General features: G+C 44.0%; 1 protein-coding gene across 1 annotated transcript; it reads right to left on the bottom strand.

Moving 5' to 3' along the window:
* Window positions 1-2,217: 2,217 nt before the first annotated feature.
* Window positions 2,218-20,552, bottom strand: adgrl1b (adhesion G protein-coupled receptor L1b). Its single transcript, XM_085356199.1, has 25 exons — window positions 20,489-20,552; window positions 17,950-18,163; window positions 17,353-17,462; window positions 16,508-16,522; window positions 15,035-15,242; window positions 13,526-13,790; window positions 13,086-13,425; window positions 12,704-12,997; window positions 10,010-10,113; window positions 9,691-9,876; window positions 9,533-9,571; window positions 9,272-9,452; window positions 9,055-9,177; window positions 8,353-8,570; window positions 8,069-8,242; window positions 7,189-7,401; window positions 6,817-7,037; window positions 6,577-6,643; window positions 6,360-6,448; window positions 5,541-5,709; window positions 5,288-5,437; window positions 5,109-5,205; window positions 4,919-5,029; window positions 4,525-4,548; window positions 2,218-4,208 (listed from the first exon to the last, which is right to left on the bottom strand). Exons 1-25 carry the CDS (start codon window positions 20,550-20,552, stop codon window positions 2,218-2,220), a joined length of 5,667 nt encoding a protein of 1,888 aa, XP_085212325.1.
* Window positions 20,553-21,602: the final 1,050 nt, after the last annotated feature.

Here is a 21,602-nt window from a genome sequence, read left to right as displayed (position 1 = left end):
TTTGATTTGGTCTCCCCAGACTCCACGGGTAAGTTTCTAATTTTTCAGAAAGTCACTAACTTTGTCTTCCTGCTGTTTGGTGCTGGCCAGGTGGCACGGGGTAGATTTATCAAAGCTTGCCTAAAACAGCAGCCTGCTGCGACTGAAACAAGATTAAAGAGAACCCGGATCAAAACAGTAGAGTTATTAGCTGTAAAAATCAAAACAATGAGCCAAAGATGTTCAATTAGCACTGTGCAAATGAGCTGGAAAGTGGGCGATAATTCTCTGCTGTTTTGTCATAACAAGCAACACTTTACATTACACTGTGTCATTTGATCTGTTTCGGGGCTAATCCAGAAATATTGATTAGTGGAGCTTTAAGCAGATAGCACAAGAAAGCAAACAGCATCATTCACATTTATTATATGGACTGCTTTTTTTGTCTATATGTTTTTGTGATGAACCCATGCAACTGCAGTTCATTTAGTATTGAATTCATTTCATCACACTTCTCTTCTTATATTCGTCATCTTTTGGAGAATCCAAAACCTTATTTAGGGAAATGTAAAAGTGTTATCAACTTTTCTTTAAAATATCAAAATTAAAAGCAATCACTGTGCCGCTAAATAGTTCCTGACAGAATGACATTGCACTATTATTAATGCATGGATGTGTCCAAAGCATTTAAATTTTGCAACGGGATTGACTTTGAGCTCATTCTCATTACTGTCTATTTTGGGGAAATCTCTCTTATCATTCGAATTTGTTGCTTTGCATGTAATATCTTAATTAGATGTAAGATCGATGCATTAAGGTTCAATATTTCCCTATAAAATAACATATTAATTTAAAACACCAATGGCAGTCACCTTAGACTACATTGCTTCTTAGACACGAACATTTCTCACTCTCCTCACATCACATACCAAGCACACCCTCCCAACTTGTTGGTCTATTAAAGCTGCAGAATTTTCCATCTCTCCCTCTGATCTGTCAATGAGGTGGCTGCACTGAATTGCTTCCTGCTGTGTCGACCTCTCCACTGCCTCAGCATTCACCTGTAGACTCCAGGGGGCATGTTTACTCATCATTCCCCAATTCCTATATGTACCATATCTGCTGGGTTAGATGAGCTCAGAGTCTAGACTACAAACTCTAACAATGTTCTGTTGGTGTAATAAGCCAGTGGTCTGATTGAACTGTAATTTTTTTTTAAATCATTCTGGCTGCAGTAGTAGACAGCTCTAACTCATCTGCAAGTTGACACATTTACATTTACACATGCACGAACAGAAACACAAACAGGAACCTTTTTTTTCACGTTTACTTGAACTTCAATAGCAATACAAGACAATCAGAACACTTGAGGCGATATGTACAAGGATCTCGGGGGGAGTTGCAGAAAAGTTCTGAGGTTTTACATGATCTCTGGCTCTGCAGTCAAAAGTTCCATCACCTACAGTCAGTGGCAGGTCGGGGCGCAGAGGTTTTGGTCTTGATGTGAAATAGGATTGGTCAAGAGTTCAAAATCAGTAGGAGGGGATGTGTTTAAGAGGCCCTCCAGTTGGTATAGATAAAATGCTTCACTGTGATACATTAATTATACAAGAATGATGTATATACACACACCCTTTCTCCCGCTTCCTCTCTCAGACACGCATACACACAAACACTCCCTTGCGCACACCCGTGCTCATCAAGCTACGCGCACACTCGTACGTCACGCACACTTCAGCACTTCCTCCTACAGTATGTAGCCTTGTAAAGCCACTATAAAGTCATGCACATGTTCTTTGAAAAGATTTTTTGGCAACACACAAGTGCTTCTTTGACACACTGCTTGCTTGCTACAGGGAGGGGCAACACCCAGCCGATGAAGCAATAGAAACTTAGACAACAGGCCAATAAGGATAAGCACCGATGAGATGGGAAGACACAGCAGGGTTTAGGGAAAGAGAGAAGAGAGAGGGGAATAGGAGGAAGAGTTATCAATGGATCACAGTCATACAAAAGTAACAAAACATGGAAAGGGGGGAAGTCTCGTGGTGATCGGGAGATAGAAGCAGGGAGGAGCCATCACTTTCATAGGCATCACTGTTAATCATCCATCATCATTAACCTTTTCATTAACATAATCATAATCGTTTCCATCAGTTTGATCGTCATTATGTGTTGTTATTATCACCATCTTCCTCCTCCTCCCTGATTTCTATGCCCCAATCACCACCGCCCTAGTCACAGGCTCGTCACCCGCTGCATCTGTCCATCATCTCCTTCAGAGGAGGGCTCTGGCGTGTACCCTGCCTCTCCATTGGATGCCATCGGTGGTGGCTGGTAGAAGGTCTGGAGGTGGTTAGGCCGAGGGCCCAGCGGGGGTCGCCCGAGGCTGTACGGCAGCTCCAGAGATGGCCGCTGAGGCTGACCTGTGGGGCTGACTTCTTCTGGACCTTCGGGGCTGCTGTCTGGGTACGAGAGGGTCGGGGGGGAGTTGCGGGTGTAGAAGCGAGGAGGGGAGCTGCTCCGGCTGTACACCTGCGGGGAATGACGGGAATAGAGATTGTTGGGAGGGGAGTTACTTTCTCGTGGAGCGAATATATTTGTCGGCGGAGAGCTTCGGGGGAAGATACTAAGCGGCGGTGAGCGGCGGTCTCCAGGGTAGAGAGGGGAGGGGTTTGAATCTCGGGCGTAGATAGGTGAAGAGTCAGCATCAAGGTCGAGATCTGGGGTCAAGGGCAGAGAGAAGCTGTCAGAATCTTCTCGCTCACCATACCGAAGAGACCCTCTGTCTTTCCCTCTTTTCCTCCCATCTGGACCTCCATCTTTGCTCTCAAACAGGAAGGATTCCTCCCTGTCTACATCCATCCCTCCTCTCCACACGTCAAGCACTCTGTCCTTCTGTTTCTCGCTTTCTCGTTCGATCCCTGCTCTCCAACCATCTCTGTCCTTTAAAAATAGGGATTCGTCTTTCTCTCTCTCTATTCCACCTCTCCATCCATCCATCCCAAAATCTTTCTTTTGAGTTATAAAAGTCTCTTCCCGCTCTGTCTCCGCTCCTCGCCACACCTCCACCCTTCCATCTCTCCTCTCCAGCATATGAGACTCCTCCCTCCCTCTGTCAACCCCGCCTCTCCATTTGTCCATCTCTCCATCTCTCTTCTGAGAGGTAAAAGATTCATCTCTCCCCATCTCTCCTCCACTCCTCCAATCATCCATCATTCCATCTCTTTTTAATAGAAACGTCTCATCCTTCTCTCTGTCCTGGCCGCCTCTCCATGTCTCTACACCTGCCTCCCTCTGTTTCATCAGCAGTGGCTCCTCCAGGGCCTTGTACAGGGGCTCTGAGTCCTGTGGTGGAGGTGGAGGAGGAGGTGGGAGGGGCCTGTCGCGATAACGATCCCGGTCTCGCTCTCTTTCTTTCTCCCTGTCTCTGTCCGTCCCTCCACTTGACTCTGCAGTGCTGCGGTGGCGGGACAGAGTACCAGGCGTGCGGCTGAGAGTGGAATAAGGTCGTGCTTGTACATCGGGGGGACGCGCTTGCTGTCTTTCCTGAAGCCCACGGCGTCCCAGAGTACCTTGCAGCTGTGAGTGGTCCCCATCTTTAAGCAGCTCACGGGACTCAGAATCCCCAGAAATGCGCGCGTGTGACCAGCCGTCTTGTAAGCGAGGCGTTGTGGTATGATCTTGTCCACGTGTCGTGGAATGTGTCTCAGTGTCTTGTGTGAGGTGCCTTGTTTGTGACCAGCCCTCTTGTGCGTTATGCCGTGTGCTTGGCTGCAAGGAGGTAGCCCATCCCTCTTGTGGCGGCTGTGCGTGTCGCGTTAACGTGGCAGTGTGAGTGAGAGCCGGCCTGTCGTGGTGGTGCGGCCTCGCCAAGCTGCCGTAGCGCTCAGGAGGAACAGGCATGGGAACTGAAGGCCTCAGGTTGCTCTGTACCAGCTCTGAAATAATCATCTTCTCTAGTGCTGCTGCATCGGACAGATTACGACGCATCCCAGCACCACCGCTCAGATCTGCTCCCCCGTGCGGTGTCAGGAGCCCCGGGGAGATGTCGTCCCCTCCCATTCCAACTCCTCCGTCCCTCAGAAGGTCAGTGCTGCCCACTACTCCAGCTCGGGACCCAGGAGTCGTCCCTAAACCGTGCAGGGTGAAGGTGTTGGGGGTGTAGCCTCCATTGAGACACACACTGTCCAACCCACAAGACTCCTGGCTTTGTGAAACGCCACCCTCTGTTAGGAGAAAAAAGAAAATGCCAGTCACAAAAAGCCAAGGAACCCATAAGAACTTTAGCATTAAATATATATGAATGACCAAATGAATGAATGGGCAGCGTTTGGTGTTCCTGCTGAGAGTGTTTTGGATATTAATATTTCTGAATGAAATGTTTGGTTATGTAGCCACATGGAGAAATGTGCTTTATGTCTTTATGGTCTGTGCATTGTGACTGTGTGCAAACATTTCACAGATAGTCTATGAATTGAAGCACAGTGCACAAGGGAGTGGCGCTCAATGATTCAAGTGAGCACAAGAGGGAAGAGCTCATACTCTGCTTGTTTCTGAAGGTTCCTACTGGTCCATGTTAAGACAGAAAGACAGAGAGGAAAAGTATCAAAAAAGAAACAATTATTTCAAGTCGAACAACTAAAGCAGAATTAAACAAACTCAAACAAATCCAAGCATCCATACTGTACAAAAAACAGACAACACTGTACTGTGCAAAAGCTTTAGGCTATTAAAAGCTAAACAAACAAAATTTTTGCTTGTATAAATGGCTACTGTATATAATAGTGGTCTAACAGTCACTCAGTATTCAGCATAGCCTAGAGCTTTGCAGGGTTTTGTGCATATACATAAATAAGAGAATGGTAAAAGATAATAATAAGAGAAGAAAAGAATAGCCAGAGAAGCAGGGAGTATAGAGAACTGTATTAGGATGTACCTGTGGAGGTAAAGGGTTGATTATATCCCTGGGCCAGCACTGTGTCATATGGAGAGGCTCCAGCATGAGTCTGCAGCACTTGGTTAGTAAGAAAATGGTTCCCCAAAGCAGCTGATGATAAAGAGGGAGAAAATAAATGGCACATTCTTTGTCCGCAGAGCCAGCATATCTGAGCTATAAACTCTTGTACCTCGGTTAAGAGTAGGTGTATTATTAACATCCGCTGCAATGAAAGACGACTCAGTCTGCCTGCGAACGGTGTCATTCCACATCCTTCTGATACGACTCTGAAACAGACATATTACAGAAGTTCAAACCTGGCTCAGACACAAAGAAGGAGACTAAGAGGCACAGAGTGCTTCAGCATACCTGTCTGTTAGCCGTGGCCCTGCGACTCTGGCTGCTGGTGTAGCGGCTGTTGGATCTAAGGGCGGCACCCTTTACCGAGTCTGGAGAGCTGGACGAGGAAGTTGCGCAGCACTGCGAAAGACGCAGGCAACGGCCATAATCCTTCTGACCCTAAAACATTATTTAGTCATGTAGAAGACGGCTTTCTTCAAATAAATTATGCCACTGACAGACACCTGCAGTTATTTAATGATTCATGCTCACTGACACTGACCTTCCTGGCGAGGCTGCAGTGCAGTATGCTGATAAGAAGAGCCTGGGCAGTGTTGAGGGACGAGAAGAGGTAAGCCAGGAGGAGAGATGGAGCAGATAGGAACATGAGGCCTGAAGACCAAGTGACGCTCTGCAGGAAGAGCAGTGTCAGGGAGCCAACTGCCCATGCCCTGCAGACACCAAAGCAAAGACATATTTTACTTTTCTGATGAGCAATTTAAAACATAGGTTTTCACTTGCCTCACGTTGAAAATGAATAAAATTCAACTGTGCCTCTATTTCACAGGGCAGCTAAATTATTAACACAAAGAGGAGGAAGGAGCATGTAACAGCACTGAGGTTTGTAAAGCCAAATGTACCTGACAGCCCCCATCAGCAACAGGAACTGTGAAAGAAAGCTGTGACAGATGTGGGCTGCACTACCTTGAACATGCTCGACATTACTCACATACACACTCGCTGACTTTTTCTCTTTTGTTGAATGAATGCTTTTTCTTCCCTCTATTTGTCATTTTTGCAGCAATGCTAAGGTCTGACCTTTACTCACTCAAAAGGACGCAGAGTCTACATAGGTCATGCTGCTATTCAAGACTGCTGCAGTGCATTTAATTCGGGTTTTTAAAGGCTACAGTTGCTGCACTTCTTCTTTCAGTTCTCTTACCTTTATTAAATGATATTAATGAAATTTCATTCAACATTAATAATAACAAATGCACTCGAAAGAAAATTTATTTTTATCTGTCTTGCCTCATTCGGCAGTTGTCAATTCATGCTTTGCACAATGACACATAATAATTCGGCACGAGAGACTCTTACTAACCTCAGGTTGTCATGGCGACTGGAGTCTGGCTTCAAAGCAGCGGTGCTGTGCATCTTATGTAAGGTCATCACCAACACAATGAGGTTTAACTGATGGCAAAAGAGGAAGATCAAACACAGTCAAATATATGCTCATTAAAACAAAATTACTGATCATGACGCTATGACACAGTCAAACAGGAAACGGTTGGCATTTCTAACACGAGATGAAATCTCACCGTAATGATGACAGCAACAGGTCCGAGGAAACTCCAGATGAAGTAATTGTCTGTGCGTAGCCAGCATCTGCAAATATATACAAACAAAACAACGAATTACAGGAAAATAGGAATCTTAAGAAAAACAAATTAATAAGCAGGAGATGACAAAACAACGGAGTAACTGTCCCCATGCAAGCTTCCAAGAATGTGGAGTCAAAGCCACACACAGCAAACACACCCACAGACCAGTCATCTTACGCAGTTTTCGAGCCGTAGCCTCTAAAGTCGATGGCTGCGGACACGGCCACCACCAGCCCAGGAACAGAGTATCCACACAGGTAGAAATACTTCCTCCTGGAGTTCCGCCCCTCGAACACCTCCCGCTGGAGCAGGTACAGTTCCACTCCTTCCAGACACAACCAACAAAACACAGAGAGCAGCGAAAAGTGCAACAGGCCGGCGGTGATGGAGCAGAGAACCTGAAAAATCAGGAGGCAGCCAAAAAGTGATTTATTACTATTGAGTTATTATGTCAAGCTTTTAAAATTATTATCTAGATCAAGACGCACTTCTTTAAAATGCTATTGTTTTCTAGTCCAATATCATCATAAAAAGAAATAAAACACTAACAGTGTACTGAGTCTTGTTGGCACCAACAAGGAAAAGAACTTCAGTGATGAGCAGGTTAGCCCACAGGTTACAGTGAATGGTGCTGTGGTCTGTATGCCAGGGCGCCCCCTGGCAGCACAGTGTGGTAAGGCAGGTCGCCAAGCACACCAATGCTACCGAGATGCCAACCCAGGAAACCACATAGACAAAAAGCTCTTCCACACCAGCTCCGAACTGACAAAGAAAAGCAGACATGAAAGAAAGTGTAAGACATTCATAGATATTTATCTTGATGCCCATTTGTTTGTGGGCATATCACATGCTGAAAACTGCTGTGTTTCTATCCTTGTTCCACATAACATTTATTTAAAGGAATGCAATCATACCAAACAGAGTGAGCATCTTACTGAGAACACAAAATTTAATTTCATGGCAGAAAAAATATTCTGCTACATGTATCACTCTCTCTTTTACAGCCACAAATCCAAATTATCACCCACTTTGCACTTGATTTTTAAACAACATTTCAGAGAGAACAGCAGGGGTGAACTCCAACTGTGCAACCACAAATGGGCGCCGTGGCGGGCGGGGGGAATCGACAAGTTCCTGGTGGGTGAGGATGGAACAAGTTTTTTTTTTATTCAACTTTAAAGTCTGTCAGCTGTTCATCTCAAAATCTGACTTTTAAGATCTTAGTCTGACCACACAAGCAAATGCATGTAAAATTACAAGAAAAAACGTGACTGTTTTCAGTGGTACGTCCATACTGGCATAATAGTTGCCAAATTAAACATATTGAAAATACATTCTGTGCTCAAACGGTGCAAATGCACAATGGCAATATGGCGAACAGTAGCTTCCACGAATTAAATGCTGCTATGTGTCAGCGTGTGTTACTTACAGCAGGTTGCTGGTATGTCATGAGGACAGCATAGCTGGACAGATGGTTGCAGGCGCAAGTAGTGTGTGTGTTGTTTGTGTGTAACAGGCGGCAGCCCTGTGTAGACCACCTGCCATTCCCAGAAACCCCTGATGCGTTCCAAAAAGAGCAATTGGGACCAAAGTGGTTCTCCAGCTGAGGAAACAAAGGCATCAATAAACAGTATGTTCGACACAGCAATTATGCAAAGTGTTACAAATTTGTTCATTTCAATGTGACTTTTACGCTGAACAGAGTTAAGAGACCTGCAGGTGCCTAAGAGTGAAGATCACTGGCTCGGTGAGATACACTCTGCTGGATCCTCTGTGCACAGATGCAGAGATGACATGAGAGTTCACCACCAGGCTCTTGTGCCTGACCTCTGAGCTCTGGCCCAGCCCCAGTCCAAGCCGCAGGGTCGAGTTCTGAGTTGTCAGGAAGGAGCCCAGGTTCTTGTAGAGGGAAAGGACTAATTTCACCTGGCCTGGAGAAAAAACAATATAAAATAGCATGAAATAATTGATCTGGAATAATGATATGTCTGAAATCTTACTATCTGAGAAAAGCTAGTATTAATTCTCCAAACAATCAGTCTTAGCCATGGTTTAATAACTATAATTTAAGAAGAAATCTGTTTGTAATAAATATCTTTGTCACAACTACTGCTGTGAAAATAAGATTAATATTTCCTTCTGCAGTGCTCTTATATTTGGTGCTATGGCTCTGTTATGGGAGTGCAGCACCAGGTCCCCGTGTATAGGACAGGGCAGGCACTGCTAACACAGCAAAGAGGTTTATATGTGTGCAGAAGCTATAGGCAGCCTAAAGATTCAGTAAACAAGTATCAGCTTAGCCATTAGCTCATGTGGCTTGGCACTGAGATCAGCTGATCTGCCTGATTGCAGCAGAGCTTGAGGATGTGCCCTGCCTGAACTAACACTGATCAGTTTCTCCTATGTGCCACATACCGTTGTTGCTGTACTGTTGCAGGGCCAGTGCTGATATCTGTAGGATGCTGTCGCTGTCGTAAGTGTTAGGGAACTTCAGGTCCTGTATGTCCGCCTCTGTATTTAACACGTACACCTCCAGATCTGTGCATAAGAGGACCAGAGGTACACACAAGTCTGGATGAGCTGCTAGTTTGAGGAGAATATGACAAGAAAACGGACGAAAAAGTCAGCGTACCAACATTTGGTGCCCTGTCACTGAAACGTGCTTCATAAAGGTTATTAGCCAAGAGAAACGCTCCTTTTTCTACTGCATCTAATAGCAGTGACGCAGAGCGTGACTGGTCAGCATTGCTCATATCAGCCCAGGACACAAGAGCTTCAGGACCAAGCAAGTTGTCAACTGTCTGAACAACGGCCTGAAAAACAAGAGGGGAGAGACAGTTACATCTATCAGTCTAGCTAGCTAGCTAGCTAGCTGTCTATCCATCTATCTTACCTGAACATAAGCTTTGCATGTGCGTTCTCTCTTCTGCAGCTAAAAAAAAAGCAGAAAAACATCTGTTAGATATCTTTTAGAATCGTCATCGTTGACATTTCTGTTCATTTCCAGGAAAGGTCAAGCACACATCCACACTGACAACAGCAACAATTTACCTTGTTGTAATTGCGTGCTGCTGACTCTTTATTGGCTGGTCTCAAGGCCTGGAGCTGAGCGTCCAGTATCTCGAGCAGCTGTTCAATTAGCTTGACGGACATGCTGACATCACCGGCATAGATCCGCCCCCGGGTCAGGTTGACCAACTCCCCGGCGATGTTGGCTGCATTCTCTCCACTCTTAATCTGGAGTGAGGCAGGGGTGTTTAGAATGTCAAATATTTTGACATTTAAGAGAGAGCTGCTTGCTGACTAGCTTTAGGGCATTTGCACAGCATGCGTGTGCATTTGTGGTTGTGTGTGTGCGTGTGTGACTAACCTTCTGTGCAATTTGGCTGACCCAGGGAGAGGTGCAGTTGGAAAGGTCAGGGCCTCTGGAGTTCCAGCCCACTGGAGACGACATGCATTGATAGGAGGCTATACCTGCAGAGAAGGAAAAGGTGACGCAGAAAGTCAGAAAGGAAACCGACAGTTTGTATTTTATAACACCAGAGCATAGACCAGATATGAGACAGATGTAGCCTCTGTGTCTGAAGTAAAGCCATTGGGGAAGTCCGTTAAACTTGGCATTCTTTCGTATTGACAGAAGGGGGCCTTTAGTTGATTCTATAAGAGTCTAAGAGAAAAATCTACTTCTCACTTGATTTATCGTCTGAGAAAAGACATTCTGGATGAGTTTATGGTTTTAGTGTCTAATTTCATATGTTATGTTAGACCACACAGTACTCATTTTACAAACGGTCGTCCAATTTAGAGTAAAAAAATTGTCAAGGGTATGCTTTAAGATTGCTACAACAAGTTTTTTCCTGCTTCAAAATAGGCCATTAAAGAGTGATTATGCAAGTAAGTACAGTTGGTCCACATAGCGCTATGGCAATAATCCAGCAAATATGTCTACACTGGGGTAGCTGTGGGAGAACATGCGGCTATGTGAGAATAGCCTGTCCCATGCATGCCCCAAGTGGGAGCACTTACACAGTTTTGTCTTTTGAGATCCCCTATATGGCCCCATGATATCCCATGGTAGTTTTGCTTTTTTAGTGGGTACCCATGAGAGTTTGCTGTGAGCAAACAAAAGTGGGCATGCCCACAGAAAATCCTCTTTGGCCTCCCATATAGTGTTTTTAGGGCAGCTGTGGGACACCCACTTGGAGCCTGTATGGGAGAAATATTGGTGTTTCTTACCCATACACTTCCACAGTTCACCCACACCTGCTAACTGTGAGCTTGGATATTATTCATAATAAAGAAGCACTGCAGGGATGTGTAACTTTGAAAGATTAAACCATAGAAATAGAAATATGAGGCTTAGTAAAGGTGACTGATGTAAAACCTCAGTAATATGTATATAGTGATATATAGAACTCTAGAAGTTAACGTTATAAAGCCATATTTAATTTCCTAAAACAGGCTAACTTGTTTTGATAGGGTTTAGGTTTTTCTTTACGTTTGTTTTCTTGTTTGCAGGCTTGTTTAAGCGAGTGGCTCCATAGTCAAGTGGTTTACACATTTGCCTAACGAGTAGAAGATCCCCAGTTCCCCTTGAAAAAACAAGGGGTGTTTTGTTAGGTATAGTATCAGCTGGAAAAATGGCTGAATCAAATAAGTGGCACTACCTGCTGTGGCAGCCCCTATCGAATGTCAGAGCAGCTGACTTTTATTTTTAGAGACATTTTGCTCAAAACTTCATAGCAGCTGGTGGTGGCACATGCTTCATAGGGCATGCTGCAAGCCTACAGTGAACCCCACTTGGACACCCTCTCTGCTTAGTGTCAGCAAGTCACAGTCATCTGTACCCCACACGTCATGCTGGTACTGGGCCCCACTGTGGCTCCACACGGACATGTTTGCTTGTAAGTCTGTGCATCTTTCTGTTATTTCAGGTCAATTGATAAGCAAAATTATAATTTATGAATGATCAAATTTCAGGAAAATGCCTGGAGAAGCATCCAGCATCCTCAATTTCTCAGTAAGAGTCACCCCTCCCTTGTCCCTTTCAAAATACCTAGATCGGGACAGCCAAAAATGCTTGACTCGAGTCTTCAAACAAGAGTCAGTGAACCAGTGGCCAAAATGTCTGACACATCATCTTTTACTTCACTATGTGTGTATTTTTCACTTTTCTATGCAGATAATTCCAATTTTATGGTTTATTTTGATAAAAGCACAATTTATAAAGGTATGTTTAAAACTTTAGGAAATCACTGCCTTCTTGTTACACCGTACACATTTAGTTTTTCCTTCTCAGCTCGTCACTAACTTTGCTTGTGCTTTTGGTTCCGAGCAAGTATTGCACAATAGGGTTAATTTTTGCTGAAAACAGCTACTGCTGGAAACGAGGCCAATGATAATGAACCCTGCAGTTAATAACATAATAACAGAACTGCTGTATGAGCTAAAAGAAGTTGCAAGGCTCTCCACAGCAGAAGCCAGGTGATTATTTACCATGAATTGAGTTTGAAGCCTTTAACTGATCTGCTTAATTGCTGCACACATTTTGTTTACAAGACATTTAATGAAAACCAAGACTGGACACTTGTTCTGCAAATTAGGTTTAAGTATGTAACAACAGCCACGCCTGTTTCCAGTTATAACCATCGTTTAAGATAAGACTCAATCATCACTGCCGTGCCAAACCCATGTCCAAGCCATTCAACATGATTATGAAGAGGCAAAACGCACTCCAGGCATCTCTACATAATCTCCATAAGAGTTGCTCCTCAGAGGGAGGCAGGGCTGAGGAAGACAGCTGCACAGCGAGAGGAAGAGTCGCTGAACCCAGCTTCTCTACACACTGTAACCTCTCAGACTCATCTGAGGCAAGTTCAAAGAGAGGACATCCGACTACATTTCAAAGGGAAACAGGATACACACACACACACACACAAATGATACTACACACACATGAAACAAACATGTTGGCATGCTCACATCTGCGCACACACACACACACACACACACAAACATGCATATGAAACACACACATTTGCATGCCCACATCTCCCACACCTACCCAAAGACCCCTTAGGGCAGGGCCTTTCCACGGTCTCCCCCTTTAGGGTAGGGGGCCACTGCACCCCTCGTGCCACCCGACTCTCACATCCTCCCACCTGACCCAGTCCCCCAGGGGCCAAGGGGACACGCAGAGGAGGGCGTGGGGTCAGAGGGACCATGGCTGTGATCGGCCGCTGGTCAAAAGGCCCTCTGTTGATGACACCAATTGGATGGGAGGCTGACGGCCGTACTGGAGTCAGAGCCACTGTGGCTGTGTATGACCGGACAGTGGTCATCAGAGAGGACAAGGGCCCTGGAGGGTCAAAAAGCACTGTTAATTCTCCACATTTATTACATTAGTCACCTATGTCCAGTTACACAACTACTATCATTCAACTAACCTTTAGTAGGTGGTGGTGGTGTGAACTGTAGAGGGTATCTCAGTACATAGTAGTTATTCCACACATACAGCTGGTTGTCTCTAGGGTTGTAATCTATGGAGGAGATGTACTGGTAGGGGTTTGGGAATGGTATCTGAACAGGAAGCTCCTGCCCACGACTGGTATCGTAGGCATAAACCACCATGTTGCTGCTGGCTCGGCCATCTGCCTGCCCCTCATCATCCTGGAAAACAGAGCGCACGGCGTAGAGCACACCGCAGGCCATGAAGGCGTTGCTAGCTCCACGTTTGTCAAAGCCAGTTGCCCAGGTACCCTCAAAGCGGAGAGTGTAGGGGTTCACCTGCAAACAGGAAAGAAATGATGAAAAAATCAAAACCTCCTCTTTTCTTTCTTCATCCTTTCCAAAATACAATCATCGATCTGTTTTTCCTTCCTCCTACCTGGCTGACCACGATGCGTCCATTATTGGCTTCAGTAGAGTAAATAACCCAAAGGCCGTTCTCATCCACTGCCAGATCGATGTCCGACTTCCCTCCCCAGCGGTAAGGCGAGGTATCGTGGTAGTTAGCATTGACCACCACTGCCTCCCCGCTCTTGATACGGGTGCGTAGGTCATATTTCACAAGGTTGCGTGTTCGCTCCTTGTTGTAAAATACGGCACCGTCATACACCACAAAGCCTGTACCATCCACACGGCTGGGCAACCTAGGAGATTATTATGAAATACGTCATGAAATGTGTGAAAATATATAGTTTGTGACTTTTTACTTTTACAGAAGAACAATAGAAACGATATGGAGTCAAAACATCAAAAATTGGCGTGTTGTGTGTTGACCGGAAAGCTCAGCTCAGATTAAAACCACCCAGAACATCAACAGCACCAACTAAACATCAGTGATATTAGCAAGATATCTCCACAGAGTCCAAAAGATACTAAAATTAAACATCAACCCCAGCTACACTTAGGCTAGCTTCATTCATTTGTATTTTGTAAGCAGCATAAAGGGATACATTTTGTTATACACAGCAAAATCTCCAGTGTTAAATTAACACTAGAGAGTGTCTATATGGGTCCACACCTCTGAGTGTTAAATACAACACTGTTGAATGTTAAATTAACACTTTTGACAGTGTTATATGTTTAAAAGTAACCTAGTCAGTTTTGAAGATTAACAATGGCTAACACTGAGCAGTGCTGATTTTCTAACACTGGAATATTTCTAACATTTTGAGTTATTTTCCAGTGTTTAACACTCAACAGTGTTGTATTTAACACTCAGAGGAGTGGACCCATGTAGACACTCTCCAGTGTTAATTTAACACTGGAGATTTTGCTGTGTACAATCTTGTGTTGCATAAGGAAAATTAAATTATCTTGAATTCTGATTCTTTAGTGGCCTAATTAGGATATTATTTTGGTGACAATTGCAGATATTGTGGTAGCCTTAAGAGCATTTATATAATACCTTTTAATAATCCCAGACCTTTTTATTCATCACTGAGAGCAAGCCTCTCAGAAGCTGCATGCATAGATTTTACCACTAACTATGCAAACTACTACACAAAGAGCTAACAAATGAGTGGTAACACATTTAATGAGTGTAGCAGAAATCTTATCATCTATAAATGGCAATGATGCTTTTAACTATAACTCTTCTTATTTAACCATACGTTATAGATATAGAATATATGAAACCAACTTTTTATACGGATAAAATAAATGTTTTTCTTTTTCCATAATAAATTGATTTGGCTAAATGTGAAATAAGCCCCCAAGGCCTGCAAACTGCCATTATTTTTATTACAGACTACTTCATTGATTTTTTTTTCCAGCTGTGATTAATCTGTTACTTTACAGTTTCTTAAAAAACAATAAACAAAGCAGACCCTAGAGTAACTGAATATTCATCAACTATCTCAACAATATACGCAGTACACAAAGCACTCACTTATAGGTTGTGGTGACTCTGTTTTGCCGATAGTCATCCCAAGAGGCGTACTCATACAGCACCTCTGTTCTATAGGGTGTCCACGGCATGACATACAGCCTGTCACCAGCTTGCAGGGGGTCTTTACACCAGGCCCCTGATTGATGCTCCACCTCCAGGAGCGAGGAGGCTGGCTGGATGCTGAGCAGTGAGCCAGGACACACGAAAACTGGAAGATGGGAATTAGGTGGGGTAGAGGCAGGATGTGAGAGAGAAGAGAAAGAGAGAGGGAGCAAAAGCGCAGGAAGGGAAGTGCGAAAAAGAGTGAAGAGAAAGAAAGTGGAAGCAGGTGTGGGGAGAAAATGGATCAATGCATGAAAAATGGATTGAATTAAATGCAGTCAATGCAGCGAGATTAAGGAAAAAGAATGAAGAGAAAAAGAGAAAGGGATTTAAAACACCTGTGCTGATCTCGAGAGGCAAGCAACAGAAGAGACGTATAAGTGTTGAGAAATCACACACTGTTAGTGTGTGTGTGGTGAGTAATACAACAGGGACACTGCAATGAAAGGTGTGAGTGTATTTATGTGCTTTTTTGTGTGTATGTGTGTGTGTGTCTGTGTGTGTGTGGGTTAGTGCAAAAAGAGTGAAAAAGAGTGTGAGGTAGAGTCAGGGACGCAGAAGGCGGGGCTAAATTTTGCCTTGAAGTGAATGAGAGGGCAGGTTAGTTTACGCCGAGCACAACGATTGGTCCACCCACATGTCAATAACTGTATGGACACATATGTATACTGTACAGTCTCACACTGGCATGCAAATAGGCATGCACACACACCCACACATAAGCAGTGCTTGGTAAGCACACATCCAGACGGATATACAATCACACAGATTTCGTCTTATTTTTCCTATGAAGATAAATAAGGGGCTCTTCCTATAAGGGAAGAAAAGGGAAAATAAGCATGAAGAGGATGACTAGACAAGAAGGAAGGAAGGAAGGAAGGAAGGGAGAGTAAAAAGTGAAAGAAAGAACAAAAGAAAGATCGAAAGAAAAGAAAGAAAGAACATAGAGGAGGGAAAGCTTCAAAGGAAGATTGTGTTTATGTACGTGTGAGTGGCTGTGTTTGTGTTGGTGTGCACAGAGACTGAAGGAGAGACAGAGAACAGAGAGATCAACCAGGAGCAAGAGGGAAAGAAGAGGTGAAGAAACTAAAGCAAGAAAGCAAGAGAGAAAAGATGAAGAGAGACTAGGTGCAGAACCTGGATAAAATTGGATAAAAGGACGGCTTTCTATACAACGAGAGATGGATAAAATGGGGGGAAAAGAACTGAGTAGGAAATGAAAAAAGGGAGGGGGCAACATCCAGCATGATTACGAAACAACGTCCTAGGGTAGGAGGAAGAGAGAAATGGTAGGAGAGAGGAAGAGAAGGAGAGAAAAGAGGGGGTTCGGGGGTAAGGAGAGATCAAGATGCTACAATGTATTGTCTTTACCTTTTTGGTCCACTTCTACTCAAGCATAGGAAAAAAAAGAGGGAGAGAAAGAAAGAAAAGTCAGAGGGTGAAAGAAGGGAAGTAAAGAGAAGCAAGAAAGCAAGCAAGAAAAGCAGGAGAGAAAGAAAGGAAGGAAGGAAGGAAGGAAGGAAGAAAGAAATAAAGAAAGGGAAAAAGAAAGAAAGAAAGAGAGAAAGAAAGATTTGCACAGATAAAGACTTTGGAACTCATTCTCACCACATACATTATTGTTCACGTAAAAGGAAGGAGCACGAAAGAGACCCAACATATTCTTCTTCCCTCTTCTCCTCCCCTCCCACCCTATCCTCTCCCCCTTCCCTCCCCCACCTCCCCCGATCTCTCCTTCCCTCAATCAGGCTCCTGTGGAGAAAAGAGAGCAACTCCCGTGGCGTGAATCTGGAAAAGAAAACACACACGCATGCACGCGCAAGTGCATACTCCCAAACACACATACACGCAGAAGACATTTTGGCAAACAGTTTTTCTCTCTGTACTTTCTCCGTACAACTTTCTTTTTACATTTCAGAAACACAAGCATGCACACACGTTCCCTGAGAAACAAAAACAAAAACGAAAACTCCCAGTCTTTTTCTATCCATCAGTTTCTCAGGGAACTAGTAAACATCAGAAATCATACGTACAAATAATAATAAACACCAAAAACCTAAAATGCATCTTGGCGAAAAAAAAACAAAAACATAGGTTAAATCTGTGTGCACTTGTGTTTGTGTTTATGTATGTGTGTGAGTGTGTTTGTGTGTGTGTGTGTACATACAGTATATGTGTGTTTATGTCTGTTGAAATAAATATATATGCATACTCACTGTAAGGGACACACTCATACTGGATCTCCAAGTACTTGTATGTTCCAGGACAGGGGTCTGGGAAGACATCAACCCCTGCAACCACCACACACTGAGTCCTGTTGTTACACCTGGAGGACGGATGGATGGATGGATGGATGGATGGATGGATGGATGGATGGATGGGTGAGTCATACGGATGATGGAGAGAGAAAGCAAAGGAAGGAAGGGGAGTGATTACCAAACAGGAAAGGGGAAGCAAAGGACACTCCATTTGTCTACTCTCCCTCTCACTGAATATTGATCAGTTCTTCGAGGAAAACACTGCTGAGTACACAGCTAATGGTGCAGCCAGGCACTCATACTTAGCTGGAGAGGTTGCTTCACCTGCATGTATACATGACACACAAGACAACCTACTAATCAGCGTGTATGTTGTGCAGCAGTGCACACATACAAACAGTTCATGCACTCATTGATTGCCGTAGCCACTTCTAAAAGACGTATTCAAATAACTCGAGTACGATATTACAGTTTGCATCTTTACTGCGCAATTTTTAACTGCTTATGCAAATATAGTGTACACACAGCAGGATGTGCAGCCCAACACATACTCACCTCTGTGACATGATCTTTAGTGCGTCAGGGAGGTAACACTGTGTGTTCTCCATCTGGAAGGGGTCTGCATCACAGATCTTATCATCGGTGCGTCCGTAATTGGCAGTCTCCACCATAACCACATCGCTCCCTGGGCAGCGCAGCTCTATGGGGTAACCCTCACATGCCAGCTCCCTGCGTAGCAGGCCAAATGGCATAGCGGCCCGGGACATGGCTGCACAGTAGGCGGGGGAGAAGTGGGGTGAGGCAGCAGCGGATGAAAGGGAAAGGCGGAAACACAAGAAGAAAGAAAAGCCAAGTTTTCAAAATTTACTACAGGCAAAAGGAGCTTCATAGTTAAGTTAATACATTTCTAAAAATTGGCATTTGATTTATTTTTGTAGTGTCTGATTTTGTAGTGTCCTCGATGACAGCAATTTTAAACCTCAGAAGGGAGTCAAACGGCTTCTTAGAGCTATAAACCAATTACTGACTCCCATGTTTTAATGTCCAACTTTACAGCTGAAATGAAAATAGTTTTACCTTCTAAAGCTAATTTAACCCCTTCCTAACAATTTTCTTGTAGTAGTCTTCAGGCTTCTTGAAGGACATTCAAAGTTCTTCTGTGAATGTTGGCTACCGTTCTTTGTCAAGATGATTCCAAAACACTTCAATAATTTTGAGGTCCGGGTTCTGGACTGGCCAGTCGTAACTGAGAGAGCATATTGCATGCTTTTCTATCCAGGTATGATTTTACTGCACTGCCAGTGTGTTTGGGATCACTGAAAATGAAAAGCTGAAAATGCTGCATCTCTCCTGTGTCAGCTATTTTGTGGATTTTTTTCCTCTTTCTTAAGGACATGACTTTCAAACACTGTTCATCTGCTGTATAAGTAGTTTTTTAGACCTGCCACTTCTTCTTTTGTCCACCACTTGTCCAGCTTTGTCAATTTTTTTAATAGCATACCGCACATCATGCCATCAAGTTTTAGGCTAACATCTCATCTGGTGCAGAAATACTATTTTATGCCCGTCAAGCTGGCATTTTTCAGAGATTCGTCTTAAGAAATTGAAACAAATTATCTGTTTTTGTGAAAAGTACAAGGACTGAACTGAAAATGTGTGAAAAGCAAAGAAAACGCTTAAAATACATTCAGAAGATGTTTCTTTCTACACAAAAAGCTTTTTGCTTTGTATATCTGTAATAGTACTATTGCTGGCTCCTTGCAAAATATAAAAAATGGTGGTGGCTCAAAACGTTTGCTCAGTACTGCATAAACCACCTATTAGTATTATGGTTTGAAGCAATAATTCATAATCATGGATGCTGGCACAGTCTCACATTTGTTTTAAGCCTTTTTTTTGCACTTAGTTATGAGTGGTGCTCTGTGATGGATGCTAACATGCAAAATCGAATCCCAAAGTTACGAGATGTTAACATCTGACACCATGGATACCGTATCTATGGTATCCTTCGTATGCTATGGATGCACTGGATTTCAGGGAAATTCCATATTGAATTAAATATCTGCCTAATGGTGAGCACGGAGAAAAGGCAGGGAATGAGCAATTTCTGTAGGACTGGAGACTGTACAGAATGTGATACTAACAATATTAACATGGCCAGGCTGATTACATCATCTGGGCTACATTGTCAGGCTTTGGGAAGATAAATACTCCTGGTCTACAGATGGGATCAGCTATCCAATACCACGAACTATAGGACATTGATCCCATTAATGATTCCCTAGGATAGAGACCTTACTTTGACTGCCTCATTCAAATCATTCCCATACCTGTATTTGTTAGCACATTTAACACACATTACACATGCTTTGAAATTGTGAAAACGTTGAAAACCGCTAATTTAATCTTCAAAATGCGCAAGTGTGAAAGCTAACACTGGAAGGAATCCCAGATGTGACTGTTGACATAATCTCGTCACACCTCCTTTGTAACAGCTACATGTGACGCGCAGCTTTGAAACCACTACTGACACTCAGGTGCTCGGTAAACACAATCAGACAAGTATAGGATTTCATTTTCTTTGAGCACTACGTGTGAATATGTTAAATACAGGCTCAGCGAAAACACTCACCTGACAACCTTTTAAAGCTGTGTAAACCATGGTTATTGGAGAAAATCCCATTACCATTACCTTAATCCGCTTTCTCACACGAGTTTGAGTATCGTGTACGCATGACAAGGTGTTTGCAGCATCAGGATTAAAACATTAAAGCAACACTTTGGTGTGACTAGTATGCTGCTGATGTACTGTAACTGTCTGCCGTGCTGAATAGCTGATTGTTAATCGACTTTGAGCTACAGGCAGCTCCTCATACACTCCACTCATACACTTGTATTCAGATCTTGTGTTTGCGTAGGTCAAAGCATGTCATACAGCTTGTCTAGATGCCTTTTTTTTAGTGGCACTGGGCTTCACTCGATTAGATGTGAGTCACTCAAATTTGTGTTGCACTGACATTATCTATGGCGTTTCAGTTTATAGGATTCCTCCTACTTAATGCTGTCAGAATCAACACCTCGACGTGACGCTTACCTTGGCCAGAGGGCGCAACTTGAGCCAGAGTGAGCACGCCCACGAACCACAGTGACACAGCCATGCTGGGCAGGAAGAGTTAGGACGTCACACCACCACAGTGCTAGGAGAGCCTGGGGAGGAAGCAGTGGAAGTGTGAGACTGTGAGTGAAAAACTGCACCCTCTCGTCTTTGTGGAGATGTGTGTGCGCGCACGTGTGTGTGTTGGATGGTCAGAAACCCACACTGACTATGAAAGAGTGCACATGAGACACCACAGCAGGGTGGAAAGAGGACAGAATAATAGAGACAGACAGACAGACGGACGGACACAGAGCGGGAGCAAAATAAAGATAACAATTGAACAATCGGTGCAGCGAAAAGCCCCTCAATCTGCTGTTACCATGGTGATAGCACAGTGCAGTCTCAGGAAGTGAGAGAGAGAGAGAGGGATGGAGAGTGAGGAGGTATACAGTGGATGTGCGTATCTGTTACTGAAAGCGCACACGTGAGAAATTGTGTTTTAAGTCTGTAATTAGCCAGAAGCAATACTGGCAACTGACCCATAAAAGAGTCTTAATCTTTCTATCCTTAGACACACACACTCACAGAGGCAGAGGGCTGGGCTCAGCTTAGGCCACTTTTCAGTAATCCTAAATAAATCATGTCGTAGAGACAATCTCTTCCCCCGCAGGCGTAACTAGGTAAAGCAGCTGACTGAAGACACAGGTGATCAGAGGGCAATGGTGCACTGTGGATTTTTATGAGGGAACATACGGGGCGCAGGAAGATGAGCTACAAGAGAACAACAGTAATATGACTCCTTACTATAAACTGAACTCTTGGCCCTGGACAGAAGGGAGAGAGGAGGGGCCTCATGTACGCCATAACATTTCTTTTTCCTTTTAGGATTTCAGCTACAGCTGTAGTGTGGACTGCGTAACCAGAATTACGGTCTTGGGAGGTTGTGTGTGTGTGTACATAAACATATGTGTGCATGTGTGTTTATTTGTGACTCGGTTTTCGCTCCGTCTTCTTGTTAGGTAACGATGGCCGACAGATTTAGGTCACTCCTCAACAAATGTCCAACACGCATTCAAAGACTTGCGCTCGCACGCACGCACACACAGACAAC

Source organism: Diplotaxodon limnothrissa, linkage group LG6 (genome assembly GCF_057381915.1).
Source record: "Diplotaxodon limnothrissa isolate DT_005_m linkage group LG6, D_limnothrissa_male_GT1.1, whole genome shotgun sequence".
In the NCBI taxonomy this organism is placed as follows: Eukaryota; Metazoa; Chordata; class Actinopteri; order Cichliformes; family Cichlidae; genus Diplotaxodon; species Diplotaxodon limnothrissa.
The sequence above is the reverse complement of the archived record's forward strand: the minus strand, read 5'-3'. Positions and strand labels throughout refer to the sequence as shown.